The sequence below is a fragment of the Muntiacus reevesi genome, chromosome 18, assembly GCF_963930625.1.
Source record: "Muntiacus reevesi chromosome 18, mMunRee1.1, whole genome shotgun sequence".
Taxonomy (NCBI): domain Eukaryota; kingdom Metazoa; phylum Chordata; class Mammalia; order Artiodactyla; family Cervidae; genus Muntiacus; species Muntiacus reevesi.
Window position 1 is genome coordinate 36,563,224 of NC_089266.1, and position 17,361 is coordinate 36,580,584.

The window sequence follows — 17,361 nt, forward strand, 5'->3', positions numbered from 1 at the left end:
AGTAATCACAACGATAATTATTACAAATGCTCTAAAATGTCTGGAAGGACAAGCACCAAACATCAATAGGGATTACCTCTACAGAGCAAAATTTAATAAGAAGAGGCAGGGAAAACTCCATGTTTACACTACACATATAACTTCATATGACCATTAATTTGATAAATTCATCTTATTAGTGCTAAGACGTGCATTTTTTTCCACACTTCAACAGCTTTAAAACTAGGGTGCGTCTTACGTGATGGCATGTCTTAATTTTGTTGGCATTGTTTATTCTTTCTTGGGGTATAGAAAATAGTGATGCATCTTACAATTGATTGCATCGTAATTCAATGGAAGACAGTAAAATCACCCTGCACACAGGGTTTATCTTCCTCTGTTCAGCCCTGGCCATCTAGTACATGTGGCTTCTTGCATCAGCAACACCCCTACTTCGGTTCCCTCATCTGTGCAATAAGCAACCTGACAGAGACTTTCCCTTGAAACTTTTCAACTTCAACTGATGCTTGAGGAGCTGATCTGGCACATCGTAGATGTAAATGAACCAGCGAGAGGTGGCATTCCCCAGCCTTGGCTAGAACACACTTCGTGACGCATTCCCCAGAAAACCTGCTGCAGCCTCAGCTCACCACACCCAGCTACCCTGCAGGATGCTGGCACCGTTCCCTGCCCTGAGCCCGGATCCCAGAACATAAACTGCTCCCGAAGGGAGAGGCCAGCACAGGTCAGCCCAGGGCCCCAGCCCAGGCCTCTCCCTCCTGCCCCACCCACCACAAACTCCCAAACACACACCCAGCTTGAGCTTCATGGCTTGAAGCCAAGCAAAAAGCACGTTCTGAAACACAGAAAAGGCAGAGATCATAGGGAAAACTAGCCTGAGAGTCACTTCTGGGTGCAAATCTGGGTCTGCCCCCACACTCCCAGTGGGGATCCTCTAAGCTTTTCATTCTCATCCAACAGTGTGGAGGGCATGACAGTCTGATCAGCAATTTCCTTCCTATAACCCCAGATTTATTGCAAGGGAGTTGGAAGAATCCAGACACCCCATAAGTGAATATTTCTAACATGGCTATGGGACCATTTCCCAAATGTATATGGGGGAAGTTCTGGCTAGTGAAATAAGACAAGAAAAAGAAATAAAAGGTATACATATGAGAAAGGAAAAATAAAAACTGCTTTTATTCTCAGATGGCATGATTGTTTATCTAGAAAACAGTAACTCAACAAAATCTACCAAAAAAAGAAACCAAAAACCCTACTGGAACTAATAATTGAGGATCGTAAGATGACAGGATAGAAAATCAAAATACAAAAGTCAGTTGCACTCCTGTATGTCAGAAATGAACAACTGGAATTTGAAATTTGAAAAATAATACCATTTACAATAGCACCAAAATATAATAAAATAAAGAAGTGCATTAAATGTATGCGAAGATTTCTGTGGTTCAAAAAATACAACCACTTAAAATCCTTCCTGATTTTACATTAATTTTATATGTTTTCTCAATCAGCAGATATTAAGGATATAAAGACTATCAGACATATGATATGAATGTGCAAATATTCCTTGCTGTCAAAATCTATTCCATTTCTAAGAAAGCAAGAATCTGGACAGTCAGGACAGTCATATTAACCTCATCTATTTGGTCCCTGAGTTTTGTATGATGAGCAGCAAGAGTTTAATTAGTGGTGGGTTCATCTAAAGACATATCTGTGTTGATTTGTTTCCTGAATTTAAATAGTGAAGGTTCAGCAAGAAGGGACTGGCTATGGTGGGCCTCCTACCCTGACAGTATCCACTTCACCCACGAACAAAGAAGGGCAATGGGATTCCTGTCAACCTTCGCCTCTTAAAGAGAGCTGGTGTAGAGCCTGAGAAAAAGAGGAGAGCTCTGGAATATGTCCCTCCCTCACCTCCCCCACCACATCCATCCTTGCAGGCCACCATCACCTTAGGTCATCGCAACACCCACACCATGTGATGGGCTGGACTTGGTGGGAGTCCCAGTGGGGAGAGCCTGGAAGCAGGGAAGGCTGCAAGGAGCCTGGTTCAGCTCCATTTGAAAGAGATGTTCTTCCAGCTAGAGACGGGCAGAAAGGGAGTGGGGCTTTGGAGGTGTGAAAGGGAGCTCCCCATCCTGCAAGGCGCTGTATTAGGTGCTGGGGACATCGAGGTGAATAAGAGGGACAGAGTGGGACCCTCCCAAAGCTTACACTCTACAAGGGGACAGAGGAGGCAGACCTAAAACAAGGAAGCAGCAATCATCCTTTCAGCAGTAGCAAGTGCTAGGAAGAAAGTAAAACCATCCCTTCCCACCCCCACCATGCCCTTTTTCCTCAAGTGTCTCTTACAGTGTCATCATAGCCTAGAGAACAGACAGGCATGAACGCGTGGATCTGTGCATCCACTGAGGGATGATGACAAGGGCATTCGGCTCCACTGTCAAAAGAACTCTGTCACCTACTGAGTTATAAACACTGGACCAGTGCTGTTTCTTCCACATGAACCCTTCACCTGAGTGAGTCTCCTCTGTGGTCAATATCTACAGTTGATTTTCTCTTCAAAAGCATCTTTTATCTGGTTTAGTGCTATCCTCTTTGTTTTCAAAATGCATACCTTCACTGGTTTTTAAATACGCACTCTAAGTTTGTTTAAACCTGCTACAGTCCTTCCCTCTTTGCAGACAGGCTGCTCAAAACGGCCTCTGGAAAGGTAGGTATTCAGTACGTAGGGGGATCTCAGTTATCTACCCTGGTGCAAAACAGAACTTACAAGAACGGATCCTGCGGGCTTCCCTGGCAGCTCGCCTGCCAACGCAGGAGACACAGGTTCAGTCCCTGGTCCGGGAAGATCCCACATTGCCATGGTACAATTGAGCCCGTGTGCTACAACTACTGAGTCTATGCTCTAGAGCCCAGGAACTGCAACTGCTGAGCCCACACGCCACAACTACTGAAGCCCCGGGGCCCCTAGAGCCCATGCTCCACAACAAGAGAAGCCACTGAAATGAGAAGGCCATGCATCGCAACCAGAGAGTAGCCCCCAATCTCCACAACTAGAGAAAAGCTCGAGCAGCAACAAAGACCCAGCACAGCAAATATAAAACAAATAAATAAAATTATTTAAAAAAAAAAAAAAGGACAGATCATGTTAAAAAGCAGCCATCACCCGGCTTCTGGAGGAAGATGTTCCCTTCATCTCTTCCTCCGGCGTGCAGGTTTTTTTTTTGTTTGTTTGTTTGTTTTTAGCAAACGGCAAAGGTCATATTTCAAAAAAGGAAAACACTGATAGAGAGTCTTGGGAGGGCATGAGGGGGAGACATCTCTGAAAATGTGGCGGGTCAGTGGAGACTTGGACGGTGAGAAAGAGCCAGACATGCTAAGCGCTGGTGTGTCCATCCGTGTGTGTGCACGCACGTCCCTGGCACACATGTGTGGCATGGACAGGCAGGGGATGAGAATAAGAGCCTTCCTGGGTGAAGGAACTGCAGGGGCAAAGTTACCTGTGAGGGGCAGAAAGAAACCCACGTGGCCGGAGCCAGTGACAGAGGGGGAGTCGGGTATAAGAAGAGGTGAGAGAGGAAATGGAGTCTGGGCAGGTAGGGCTCACCTGCCTGTCACAGATGGGAGCTCAGGACAGGTGGGTTTTAAGGTTCTCACCTCTATCCAGAATCTATCACTTGCCTACTTCCAGAAGAGGGGACCCAGACGCCCAAGAGTTTCAGGAAGTCTCCCAAGGGGTAGGGGGTCTCAGGTCAGGTCACTAAAGGCCACATATGGGCTTGAGAGTCAGAGAAGGTGGGTGCCAAGATCCCAGAAGAGCGAGAGCAAAGGCCCAGAAGCACAACCTCCAAGAGGTAGGTCCCTGTCCTTCACCTCTCTGCATTCTGTGTCCAGTACAGGGTCCCAGGCAGAAGACAGTCAAGAGGTGTTTGTTAAACAAGCAAATGAACAAAAAAAAAATGATCTGCTGGCAGCTTCACAGGTATTATCTAAAGTCATCCTAACCCAGTCCTATAGAGCAGGGGTCATGAATTCCCATCTTACAGTTCAGGAAATGAAGTTCAGAGGTGTGATGTCATTCAACTGAAGTCATAAAGCTCATAAGGAATGGAGGCAAGATCTGAACCCAGGTCCATCTGACTCCAGGGGGTGCGGGTTTGATCCCTGGTCAGGGGACTAAGATCCCACAAGCCATCCAGCACAGACCAAAAAAAAAAAACAACAACACTCTAAATCAGGATAAAAGAGCAAGGGGAATACCCCAATCCTTGCCTGGCAATCCAAAGAAACAAACGATTCTTCACACCCCATGATGCACTGGTCCCCCAGCAGAGCTCAGAGGAGTGGGGTACAGGGCGAGGGGCTGCGGGGAGCCATTCCTGCCTCTCTCCTGATCCATCTGCCCATCACCATCAGGCCCAGTACAGTCTCCCTAACTTTGTCACAGGCTTGGGTCTCCCCAGCATCAGCACAGCCAGTGGTCACCCGCTTCCCCACCTTAACCCTGGCTCCCATGGACACAGGAATTGGAAGACGTACAGACAGACAGGAGACAACAGCGGGTGCTCTGCCCTCTACCAGGGTCCCCAGGGCAGCCCCAGCCTGAGGGTCAGCGTCCCCCACCCCAGAAGGGAGACACCACCCTGCTCTCAGGAGCCCAGTCTAAGGGGAAAGAGAGTCCACAGCGAGGAAAGCCCTGACCCGGTAAAGTGAGGGAGGCAGGTGGCATTGGCCAACTCCTCCTGGGCCAGACCTTGAACCAGATGCTGCCCAGGAGGTAGGAACTCTGACAAAGCTGAATGGGCTAAATCCCTGGCCTCAGTGCCAGCCTCAGGGCCCAGCCTACATGGCCTGGCACAGGGCATGGGACAAAGGAGGGGTGGGTGCCCTGGCCCCTGGGTGAAATACCACATCAACCGAGCCCGGAGAGGTGTAGACAGCACCTCCCAGAGGCAGGCAGCCTGGAGGCCTTCCTAGAGGAGGAGGCAGAACTGAGCCTTAAAGGAAGTGAGGGCAGAGTTGGCCAGGGGGAGCGGGTGAGGGAGGAGAGACAGGGGTCAAAGCAATCTCTTAGGCCATTTCCAAGAGACACTGAACCCAGAAATTTCTCCTCAAGTGTAAGAGCGAGGGAGGGAACATGGGCGCCTGCTGTGACCGCCGTGGCCCTGCAAGGGTTCAAGTGACACCGGCCAATGATCAGGCCTCCAGGGAGTCACTGCACCTCTGAGCTGGCCAAAGTGGGGGCCGGGCACTGAGCCTGCTGCCTGTGACCGCGGCCACAGCTTCTGTGCCCAGTCCCGCCTGAGGACACATCTGAAACTGAGACCTGGCCAGCCTGCTGGATCCCAGCAATCTGCGCCTCGGAAGAAAAGGGCTCATTCAGGCAGGCCCCTTGTCTCCAGTGTCTGTCTTCTGTGTCCACACACACACACACACACGGGCACAAGAATGGCAGGTCCTACAAGCACAAGCATCTGGGTCTAACTGCTGGCCATCGATGCTGCTAAATCATCGGCTGCCCTGAGGACAGCCGGAGCCCCGTGGACACCGACATGTAGAGAGCGTGCACGCATGCTCAGTCACTTCAGTCGTGTCCAGCTCTTTGTGACCCTGTGAACTGTAGCCTGCCAGGCTCCTCTGTCCATGGGATTCTCCAGGCAAGAATACTGGAATGATTTGCCATGCCCTCCTCCAGGGGATCTTCCTGGCCCAGGGATCAAACCTATATCTCCTGCGGTTCTTGCATTGCAGGCAGATTCTTTACCGCTGACCCACCTGGGAAGCCAGGACATGTAGAGTCCAGAGCCCAAATGTGGCCCATACAGGCACACACATACAGACACACACACACCTAGAATCATACTTCACTGCTCCTCAGCTCTGACCTGAGGTCCCAGGAGTCCTTCTACATGCTGGACGCAGTGAGAGATGCACAGAATCTGGGAAAAGCTCCTACAGGCAGGCAGGGGTGTGAGGGGGGACTAGGGGGGCTGGGGAGTGGGAGGGAGGGATGTGACTCACCTCCTCTCTGCCCCTCCTCCCGGAGCCCTGCCTTCCTCGCCTCTCACTGTCCACTCCTGCTCCCAGTAGTGAAAAGACAGGCTCTTCTGTCCATGAAGTTTTTTCAGGCAAGAATACTGGAGTGGGTTGCCATTCCCTTCTCCAGGGGATCTTCCCGACCCAGGGACTGAACCCGGGTCTCCTGCATTGCAGGCAGATTCTTTACCGTCAGAACCACCAGAGAAGGGCTGGTTCATATCCCAGCTCTGCCACTTCTCATGTAAGTGATCTTAATAAATGTCACTACAGCAAGCTCTGCCTCAGTCTCCTTCTCTGTAAAATGGGGATTATAACAGTCTTCCCCTAGAGCTGCTAGAAGGATCACATGAATGAATATTTGAGAAAGGTTTGGCAGAGTGCCTGGCACTCAGACAGTGCTATAAAAGGGTTTGTTAAATAAAATAAATAAATCATGATATCCACGGGGCTTTCTTTGATCCTTTCATAGTGGACGCTCCCAGGGTGGGCCCCTCTCCTTCTCCTCCAGCCCCTGGAATGGGAGCCCCGAAGGTAGGGCAGGAACTGCTCGCCTCTCCCAGAGGCTAGAATAGCCTGAGCTCTGACACTCTCAGGGCTGCTTCTGTGCATGGCTGGCTTCTCTCCTCTCTGCCGGCGCAGCTCCCTGCGGCTGTGTCTTGTCTGCCCCCCTTCCCCAGATCTTGAGCTACCTAAAGCCAGGACCTGCAATCTCTCCGAGCCCCACCACGCATCATCAGTCTGGGTTCCAGTAACATGTCACCACTGGGAAGCACCCCGACTCCACCAAGACATGTCCTTTCCCTCCAAGATTTTGTTCCTGAAGCTCCTGGTACCTGAAATACCCTCCCACCCCAGCCCCCCATCTCCCAGCTGAAAGCCTTCCTTGACTCCCATGCTGGTCCAGGCACCTGCCTCTTCTTTGTTTCATAACATCCTCTACCTATGCCCATCAGGGCACCTATCTGCAGACTAGGTCCAGGCCTGCCTGCTCCACTGGGCTGTGGGTTCCTCCAGGCAAACACACAGTAGGTATCCTACCCAGGCCTATAGCTTCTCCTAGTCCAGGACTGGGCACAGGGAAAGTTCTTGTTATGCTCAGCATGGCCCAGCACCAAGTAGATCTCAGGAGGGTCCTCTCTCAGGAAAGCATCCCATAGGGAATGTCCTCAGGCCCCCTCTCTGGGTCAGGATGAGCCTGACAAGAGCAGTCAGGGCCAACCAGCCCATGCTCAGCCTTCAAGGGGCTATGGGGCCGCCCAGGGAGAAACAAGAGGCCAGGAGAAGCTGCTTCCAGAAAAAGGCATTATTGAAGGAAACCAGTGCTGGTTGGGGGTTGGTTGCTATAGAAACAGGTCCTAACTATCTCCCAAACTGTTGTATGCACCACTGATGAGCTCGTGTGCTGGACTGTTTCAGGGGACATGTCGGGTGCCCCAGAAATGCCTGCGTGCTGGGGTACCCAGCACCTGAAGCCCAGATCCTAGAGGATCCAGAAGGAATACAGTCTCCAGGGCACCCAGGTGGCTCCATCAGTTCAGACGTGAACTCAAGGATTGAGGCTGAGACTCCAGGCTGCAGAATTTTCCTCAGACTAGCAACGGCCCACCCCTGACCTCAACCATAGCCTAACCTTGAGCTGTCCACAGATCAAGTCACAGTCCCAATCACAGAATAACTGGGACCCAATCCCAAACAGGCCATGAAGCTGACCACAAACTAAGCCTTGACCCAACCGCACATTCAGCAACGACTCAAAAAAAAAAAAAAAGCAATGCCTCTAGCCACCGACTGCGGCCTGACCCTAGCCATAAACAGCACTGGGCACCATCAAGGGGCTGTAGCATATAACTTCAAGGCTATTTTTGCAGCTAACTCTAAATTCTGTGCAGCAGTTTCCACCACTGCCAGGGCTTTGCAGGCACTTCCTATGGTCCCCAGGACAGCCCAATAAGGTCAGTTCAGAGGAGCTCTGCTCCCTGATTGTGATGACAAAGGGAGAAGCTCAGATGAAGTCACACTCCCTGCCCGGGGGTGCCTGTGGGGCAGTTGGCTGGTCTGGGGGTGGGATGACAACCCCAGTCTCCCAAGCAGGACACAGTTGGCCCAACTCGTTGCTCTGGGGGGGGGAAAATGTGGTTTTTGAAAACCTGCTGGTGTCTCATAAATATGCCACTTAAAAACCCATTAATTACTTTATTTAGGAGATAATTAGTGATTAATAGCTTTGGCTATCTATTGTACTTTCGTTTTGCTCTGCCAATTCGGCTCCCAACAGTTTTGAGTTATTTGGAACAATTCTCTCCAGCCCCAGATGTCCCTGCTCTGTCCCACCAGACTCTTGCTCCATACGGGAGCAGCTTTCTCCTGCCTCTAACCAGAGCTCCCAGTGCCCCTGCCAATTCACCAATGACAGCTCTGCCACCTGCTGGCTCCTCAGAAGGGCAGAGGAGAGGGGAGGGGAGGCCCAAAAACCAGGACAGAGGGGCCCCTTCCGATCACCCCAGGACCCGCAGTGTGGACCAGAGAACAGAGACCAGGAGGGACCCAGGCATCCAACCGGGGGTGGGGAGGCCAGATTGGGGGTGGAGATTGTCACAGACTCAACAAAGGATGCTGGGGGGCTCCTTTAAAAGCCCCCCCCCCCGCCACCTCAGTGAGCTGGCCAGCTTGTTGGTACGGTCACCAAAGGCTGCCATCAGTTTGAATGGGGCGGCAGCCAGGAGACTGGCCCCCACCAGCCAAGGCTGAGGTGACTCCACGGGACCCTTGGTGCCCCTGCTACTCTGGGGTGACTATAGCACAGGGAGGGGGGCCCAAGGGGGCCTCTGCCCCAAAGGTGGCTTTGCATTTGGTGCCCAATCACAGCACCAGGGAGTTGCCAGCCGGGACCCCGCAGGTGGGGCTGTGGAATGCTCTCCACACCGCTCCAGTTTACACTGTACAAGAAGGAAACAAAAAGGCAGCAAGGGATAAACACCCCCCCCCCCCCCCCCGCCACTGGGCAGTAATGGGAAGGCTGAAAATAGCTCTTTTTACCACAAGGGATGATTCCAGAGTCGGTCAGCTGAGACCAGCTTCACGGGAGGTGGGAAGTCGGGGGATGAGAAGGGAACAGGAGGCCAAAACGAGCTCTGATCCAGACAGCAGTGAGCTGAACCACTCAGGAGCCGTCCAGGGAAGGTCAGAGGTGTCTGAGGGATGGGTGGGTGGCCGCAGTCACTCCAAACCCCCTGGAGACAGGCTCACGGAACAGCTGCAGCCCCTGGAGCCCGAGCCCAGAGCCCGCACACCTAGATCCATCCCCGAGGAGGTCAGGAGCTCTGCAAACACTGCGCAAGCAAACACAGCATCAGCGGCAGTCGGCTCGGAAGAGGCCTCTCGGATCCGCCAGAACTCGGTGCCCCTCCCAGACACAGAGCCCGACGTGTTTCTATTTTTGCTTTCAACCCTTGTTTGGCATCCCCGGCTAACAGACGGCCACTTCCCTCCCTCCGGAATAACAGGTCATCTGGGAAGGGGGAACACCTCTTCCCTGGCCTCCCCAGCCCTAGGTCTGCAAATTAACAGGCTGACCATCCAAAAGGAAGATGAGACTCCAGACAGGCACACACACCATGCCCCTGCCAGGATACCTGGAGAGAAGAGCTTAATGCCCCCTGGACTCTGGCTTCCGGAGACAGATTCATTAGCACCTGCCTACCCGCCCCACCACCCGCTCCCAGCCCTGGCAGCCCCACAGCCACAAAACCTTCCCTGAAGGCCCTGTATTCACCCCACGGACAGGTCACAGCCCAAACCCCTGCAGCCCCTCCCCTAGTCTCCAAGCGAGCCCTGATATGGCCATGCCTGCTTTCAGCCTGGCCCCAGCTTGAGCCGTGGTCCCATCCACAACTGAACCTCATAAAATGCCACCCTGGAGAAAGCCTGGAGGAGGTGGGGTGGGGGCTCCCCTGAAGGGAGCCGGTTCCCACCCCAAAGCCTCTGACATGCAGGGGGCACCCCACACATGTACCCCCATGAGGGCTGGTGGCCACACAGCTGTGCAGGCCTCCGCAGGCAGGCAGACGCGGGGCCCTGGAGGTGGCATTTACCTCCTGCGTGACTCACTAAGGCGCCCATTCGTTTGCAAAAGGGGTGCCGGGTAGCATTTTCCTTCTCTTCAGAAAACAAGAATTTTAAAAGAGGGAGTATAAAGAGGTTTGAGGGAGTGGGTGGGGAGCTCAGATCCCATTTGATTTCCAAACTCATTTGTTATGCATTCTCTCCTCCCCGCTCCCACCCCCAGCCTTTTCCCTGGGGGCCCTGGCCACCCCTTTCCACGAAGCTCCTGGCTGCAGATGTGGTGGTAGGCTGGGGTCCTGGGACCCCCAGGAGGCAGATTCTCTCCAAATGCCTGTCCTCGGTTCCCCATCTGTCCTCCCATCCCCACCAGCCTCTGGGAGGGTCCCCATGAGGAGGGAGATGGACGGAGGTAAGGGCCGAAAGGCACAGTAAAGCCACAGGAGAGAGGCTGAGAAGGAAGAGAGCAGTGTTTGAGCTAGAGCAAACTCAGAGCTACCCTGTCCCCACAACTCTTTCTTTCTCATTCCCCTTTTACAGGTGAGAAAACTGAGGCCCAGAGGGGCAGTTCAAGGGCAAACAGTGACAGGGCCAGGTCTATTCTTTGTTACACAGTCAAATTCCTAGGAATGCTGAATCCAAGAGAAGAGACCTAAGTTCTAATACCAGCTCTGCTTCTGACTTCATATGTGACCCTGGAATCAGATACTCAACCATTCTGGGCCTCAGTTTTCTCATCCATGAAATGGGAATGACATCAGTCCTACTTCAAAGAGATGCTGGCATGTGTTGGATAGGAAAGCATGTTGACTGCTACCCAAAATGAGCCAGATTGTTCCTAGAATGCTAATCACTGACCCTCTCCCAAGTCTGGAATCCCAGGGAATTTCTAGGAGGCACCGAGATCGAAAAAAAGCCCCCAGTCCTCAAGTCCTCACTGGTCTTGGGAGTTCACAGCCTCTGTTCTTAAAGACACCAGAGCTCAGAGAAAAACCTTTTGCCTTTTTGGCCTTGATCTCCCACCTGCATAATTAACAGGTAGGACAGGAAGATCTCCAAGACTCTTCCAGTCATGAACTATCACTGTCCACTAAGACATATATGAGAAAGTATCATACATTCTGGCCAGTCTGACACAGACAGGGCCCCAGCAAAGGGGGTCTAGCCATGTCCTCAGACTCTGTGTGCTACCACTGGACTCCCAAACACTAGCCAAGACCTCCACCAGGGTTTATGGGCTCAGGATCACGTGCTCGTTGTGGGACTGTTTTACGAACTGTGCTGTGTTGACTCACCACCCCACACACCTCACCATAGGCAGGGCTAAGAGGCACCGAAGGGTCTCAAGCTGGGGCCTGCTGGGACCTGCCAGGTTGACTGCTAGGACAGGTAACTCAGCAGAGGAACCAGAGACAGGCCCAAGCTCCAGCACTTCTACGGTTGCACAGGAGGCCGCTAAGGCTTCCTGGAGGCAGAGCTTTAGAGGGGCTTTGAGTTGGGGCACTGGTGTCTGATTTGCCCCTAGCCATCTCCTTAAGGGCTTCCCAGGTGGCCTGAGTGGTAAAGAACCCACCTGCCAAAGCAGGAGACGTAAGAGAAATGGGATCGATCCCTGGGTCTGGAAGATCCCCTGGAGCAGAAAATGTCAACTCACTCCAGTATCCTTGCCTGGAGAATCTCATGGACAGTGGAGCCTGGCAGACTGCAGTCCATGGGGTCACACAGAGTCAGACACAACTGAAGTGACTGAGCAAGCACGCGTGGCTCCCTAGGAACTGCAAAGGTGCATTTGCCATCTCCACGTAGAATGATGAGGCCCTTCGGCAGATACACAGCAAAGCCATCCTGGTACCCCAGGCTCGGGAGTTTCTGAGTGGTGCCTCAAATCTCCTGGCTCTTCCCCAAAGTCCTGAGACTCCCAGAGCTGGTCCTTTTCCCAGGTTCCAAAACATTCTGTCCTCTGAGGGATCCGGCCACCTGCCCCGCCCCCATCTCCCCATACACACTACCCGGGGACCACAAATCAGAGGCCCAGGAGGAGGTCTGACTTTGGGATGGTGAGAGGGCAGCCGACACAGCAGAACCGGGTTCAAACCAAAACTCTGGAGACACAGGCTCTGGGCCCGATTCTGCCACAACCTTTTTCCACTGGGCCCCCCTCCCCAGGCCTCAGTGTCAGCTCCGGGCGAACGTTTTGAACATGAGTTTCTGAAGGCGTACCCCCAGCTCTGCTCCTAAAGGATCAGTATTTTACTGACTCAAATTACTGGGTTTGATACACTCCAGCCTGCTGGCTCCTCCCCAACACCTGGGAGCAAATAAACTGGTTCCTCCAGCCTGGAAGAAGGCCCAGCCCTAGAGCCCCCACCCAGCCTCTCCAGACAGCGGCGCTGGCCCAGCCAGAGAGGTTCCAAGACCTTCCTGGCTCCTGCCTGGCGGCGGGGGCCTTCCACTTGCCCTGCCCCTGGGGTTGACATGCCTGCCAACCTGCTGAGGCCAGAGGGGCGTAGGGAGGAAGGGAGGGGCCCAGTGGCTGGCAGGAACCAGTGCAAACCCTTCCCTACTGAGCCCTGCCTGGCTGGCCTCTCTCTCTGCCCTCCCAGGAGGGATCTGTCAAAACACCCAAACCTTACGCGGCCCTCCCATCTTCCATATTCTCCAGAGTTTCCCGCAGCCCTCTGCGTCCCTCCAGGAACCTTCTCCCCAGCTAGCCAGCTTTCTCCACCCCTGGATACCTCTTCCCCACTCACCCCCTTCACACCCTCTACAGGCACATTTTTCCCATTCCCAAGACCAGGAGGTTTACCTGCAGCTTGCCACCTTTCTGTCAAAATTCTGCCAGCCTTTAAAGGCCCAGCTTCTAGAGAAACTCAGCCCTCACTGTTTCAAGACCCCATTGGCCTCCTCACTGTCTACAACACACTTGAGGCCTGCCACCCAGGTAGCTCTGCATTGCAAGAGGTCATTTCCCAGACCCTCCCCACTCTCCCACTCTCCTCCCTACGACAGACTTTCATCCCATAGGTAGCATCTCTCCTGCTTTGTCCAGCAGATTGAGCGCACCCTCAATCCAAGACCAAGGGCTCTCCTTGACTAGCCTTTTCTCTCCAGACTGGACACAGGGCACCATAACCATCCTGGTCTGTGTGACTGAAATCTTCCCATTTGGGATCTACCCTCTGCCATTTATCCAATCCTTTCTAAGACTTGATTACATTTCCTCTTATACCTGGGTTCTGCTGTCAACATGGAAGCTCCTTTCACTGCCTCCCTTCAGCTCCTGTGTGACTCTGTTGACACAGCCATGGCTGGTTGCTCAGGGTGTGCACTGCACAAGTCCGGGCTGCTCTCACTAGACTACAGTGCAATGACCTTGGAGTCAGGCACTAGGGTGGCTCTGAGGACCCAACCTCTATCTCTAGTCAATGGCCTCCTTGGCCAGATTTAGACAGAACACCTCATAGGCCACAGAGCAGACTCTCATTCACAGGCCAGATTCTCACAGCCTTCACCCTTCCTCAGTTCTAATGTCACCCCCAGGGTGAAGGCCTGATCATTTCTGACTATCAGTCTGTCCATCCACAGTAGATGGTCCTGAATAGCCACCCCTGTCTGTGTTACATCCCCTCCTTGGACCTCAGTTTCTCTAGCCGTAAAGAGAAGGACCTGGGCTCCTGTCTCCAAGGACTCCCTCTGTTATAAAGCTCACCAGTCCATCCTCACAGATTTCAATCTCCATGCACACATTACTGCCTGCTGTCTTCAAGTCAGCAAGCTTAGAAGGCTTAGGAAGAGAAGGGACTTTTACAAAATGCAAAGGAGCCTGAAAGAGCTCAGAAGAAGAGGAGTGATCCGATCTTGCTAGGGTCGATCCCAAAGGCTCTTTGGGGTAGCAGTTGAGCGTGGGAGGGAGGAGCTTGGGCCATTGGACCCAGGGAGGAGAAAGAGGTCTGTGCTGCCCTGAGGGAAAGGTCTGAGCATGAAATTGCAGCAGGAAAGACAAGATGTTAGAATAGCACGAGGCACTGGTGCTCAGGGCAGAGCAGTTCTTCACCTGTCACAGGAACAAATTCCCATAGACTCTCCGTCTAGAGACCAAGCGACCCACAGACCAAGGCGGAGGGGCTGGAACCTCTGAGGGTAGCAATGGAGAAAATCCATCATTAGAAGTCCTTACAGTCTGGCCCGACATCCAGGCTCTGCCCAGACCCCTGGGCCACCTGGAGGGAGCTATTTCTTTGAGTTTCTGTTTGCAGATGTTTTCAAAAGGGAAGAGTAACACTTCCTGCCTCCCGGGATGGTGGTGCACATAGTATGGTTCCTCATAAAACCAGCAATTGTTAACTGCTGTTGTTGTGTTGACAATGCTCGGGTAGGTGATGTGTGTAAGGGGTGCACATGAACTTGCACACGCGTGCACACAGGGAGCGAGGACAGTGGGTGGGACACACACCTGCCATGTTTTCTCATGGGAGGAATGGGGGTGGGCAAGGACCCAGGGAGACTGCCTTTTCCAGCCCGATGGGTGTCATCTCCTGGAGCCTCCCCTTTGGAGAGGAAAGGGGAGGGAAGTGAGAAAGGAAATGTTTAGATGTGTTCCTCACTGGCTGTGTCGCACACAACCAGCCCCACCCCGACAGGACTCCTGGGGACAGAACGGGAATATATTCTCAGGCACCCAAAGCACACACCCAGCATATGTATAGGAGCATCGTGACCCGGCCCAGGATCAGGGCAGCACGAGAGGGGTGGCAGTGGATTTATACACACACAGTCCAGCAGAATCCACTCCAAGTGCGTACAGAAGTGAACTCACACTCATTCCATCACTGCCACCACTGATGGAGAGAGGGTGGGGTTCATGTCAAACCATTGCTGAGTCCCAGGGGGTGCCATGGCACCTGCCAACGTCACAGGCTGGGTGTGAGTTCATGGGAGATTTACACATGCCAGCCTCGAAAGCGGCCCTGCTGCGACCAGGCTTGCTGCCACTCTCATTGCAGCGCCCTCCCAAGGCACCCTCGGGCGAGAGAGTGCGAACAGGAGCAACGTTTGGTCCACCTCCTCATCCCAGTGCCCGGCTCTGGGCCTGGCACAAAGCAGATGTTGGTGAATGAACGTCTGGCTGAATGAATGAACAAATGACTAACGCCCACTCCCTCACACCCCGGACTGCACGGCCTGGGTCTGGGGGAGGGCAGACCCTGGGGACCGCAGAAGAGCACCCCCCCACTTCAGATCTCGGCTCCTGAGGCTCTGCTTCCCAGGGTCCGGGAGGGGGAGGGGGCGGGACGGCTCACTAGCCGGTGTGGAGCGGAGCACCCCTCCTTCCCCAGAAGAAATCTGGGTCTCCTGCCTGAGCTGGGGGCGGGGGGTTGTCGCGTCCTGGATAGCGAGAGAGGCAGGACAAGGGGGCGCGTCCTGGTTGGCGCTGGGGGTGGTGGGGGGGCGCGGGATGGAGCGGCAGCCGCGGGACCTCTCCTTCGGTCCCCGCGTCCGGGTCTGCCCAGGGTCTCGGGAGGGTGGCGATCGTTCCCCTCCGCCGAGCCGGGCAGGGGCGCCGCGGACCTAGCCCTTTCCAGAGGGGCGGTGACGAGGGTACGCGGTGTCCCACGAGGTGACCGGGGGCGCAGGAAGGACGCGGGGCGCGCGGAGCCCCCTCTCCACGCTCCCAGGGGGCCGGCCGCGCCGCCGCCCGCTCAGCCCGCCCAGAACCTCCGCCCACCTGTGCCGGGGGCTCACCTGGACCGGCGGCCCCCCCACCTCGAGCCGCGCGAGTCCCTCCCCCCGCCGGCGGCCCGGCCCTCCCGGCGCCCGCCCTCACCTGCACGGCCCGCCTTGGCCATGGCCAGGGCGGCGGGTTCCGGCGGCGCTGCGCGCGCTCCTTGCGGCTCCCAGCCCGGCCCCGGCCGCCCAGCCGCCTCCGGCCGCGAGCGGACTCCGAGCGCCGCGCCCCGCGCCCCCGCCCCGCTCGCCGCGGCCGCCGCCACCGCAGCCGCCGCCGCCTCGCCGCTCCCTCCCGCTCCCTTAAAGGCGCCGAGCGGCGGCCGCGCCGGCCCCCCCGCGCTGCCGGGGAGGGACTGACGGAGGAAGGCGCCCAACGCCGCCCCCGCGGGCCCGCACCCCCGCCCGGGGCCGCGGCCGCCGCTCCAACACGCTCCGCTCCGAGCCCCGGACGGGCGCGGAGACGCGGGGACACTGCGGTCCGGGCGGAGATGGGCACGCGGACCGAGAGTCGGGGGCGAGAGCCACGGAGACTAGGTGCTAGAGACACCTCTGGGGCCGGAACACCGACGGGAGAAGGGGAGAGAAATTCGGAGCAGACTCGAGACCCTGGCACCTGGAGAGTGACAGAGAGCGGAGAGGAGAGCCAGAAAGGAAGAAGGGACCTGGGGAGGCTCCCGGGAAGCCAAGAGGGAGGTGGCTCCAGGGATGAGAGGCGAGATGGACTCTCCATCAGCCCCCACTCCATGGAATCGTTTTCTAGGATCCAGAACCTGGATGTGAACTAGCCACAGAGGGGGAGAGATTTCTGTACCCTTAGCTCTAAAGGAAGGTGTAAAAGCACATGCAGAGCCCCCCTGGGATTCCAGGCTGGAGCAGTTTGGGAAGGCCAGGAGCCTAGGGGTGAGCAATAGCCCCCTTTCGTTTCCCAAATCTGGGGGGCAGACATCCTTGTGAACAGGCCCGGCAGAGGCTGGGGAGGTTGGTGTTATGGCTTCTGCCTGGTGGTGGCCAGGGATTCACAGTCCAGCCCCAACAGGGGATGAGAGAAGGCCAGTTGTTTCAGTGGCACCTGGGGGGTAGCCAGATGGGAGGCCCAGGGGAGAGAGCTGTCCTATCCCTAGCCCAGGGCTGGGCCAGAGCCATGGGCCCAACAGATGGCTGACCAGGCTCTGGCAGCTCCCAACACCCCCACAGCCGGCTGCCTGGCTCTCTGCTGCTGGAGAGGGCTAGGGGGTATCTGCTCTCAGGTGACTTTTCAACCTCCTCCAAGCCAAGCTCCCTTAAGAAGATGCTGTCTGCTTCCTTCCGAGGAACTGAAAAGGGCTAAAACCCAGTTGCAACCTGTAGCCAAGCTCCCCACCCACCCTGTCCCATTCCTGCTGTCCAGGGAAAAGAATAATTCCATGCTCAGGCTAGCCATGGTCCCAACTCCAGGGTCCCATTAACCCGTCTACAGAAACGGGGCACACGTGGAGCTAAAAGGGTCCTCAGTGGGCATTTGGCCCAGCACTGACCCCTCACCCCTGGACTTTG

The 17,361-nt window shown here is 55.0% G+C and overlaps 1 protein-coding gene across 2 annotated transcripts in view; it reads right to left on the reverse strand.

Moving 5' to 3' along the window:
• Nucleotides 1-17,361, reverse strand: part of PITPNM3 (PITPNM family member 3) — a 101,156-nt gene that overhangs the window by 77,693 nt on the left and 6,102 nt on the right. Inside the window, exon 1 of one of the 2 annotated variants that reach the window (XM_065910326.1) lies at nucleotides 15,926-16,029. The exons of the other annotated variant lie outside the window; for it this stretch is intronic. Coding sequence (XP_065766398.1) covers nucleotides 15,926-15,947 — 22 coding nt within the window. The 5' untranslated portion in view covers nucleotides 15,948-16,029. Of the gene's footprint in view, nucleotides 1-15,925; nucleotides 16,030-17,361 lie in introns of those variants that run through there. 2 annotated transcript variants of the gene reach the window in all.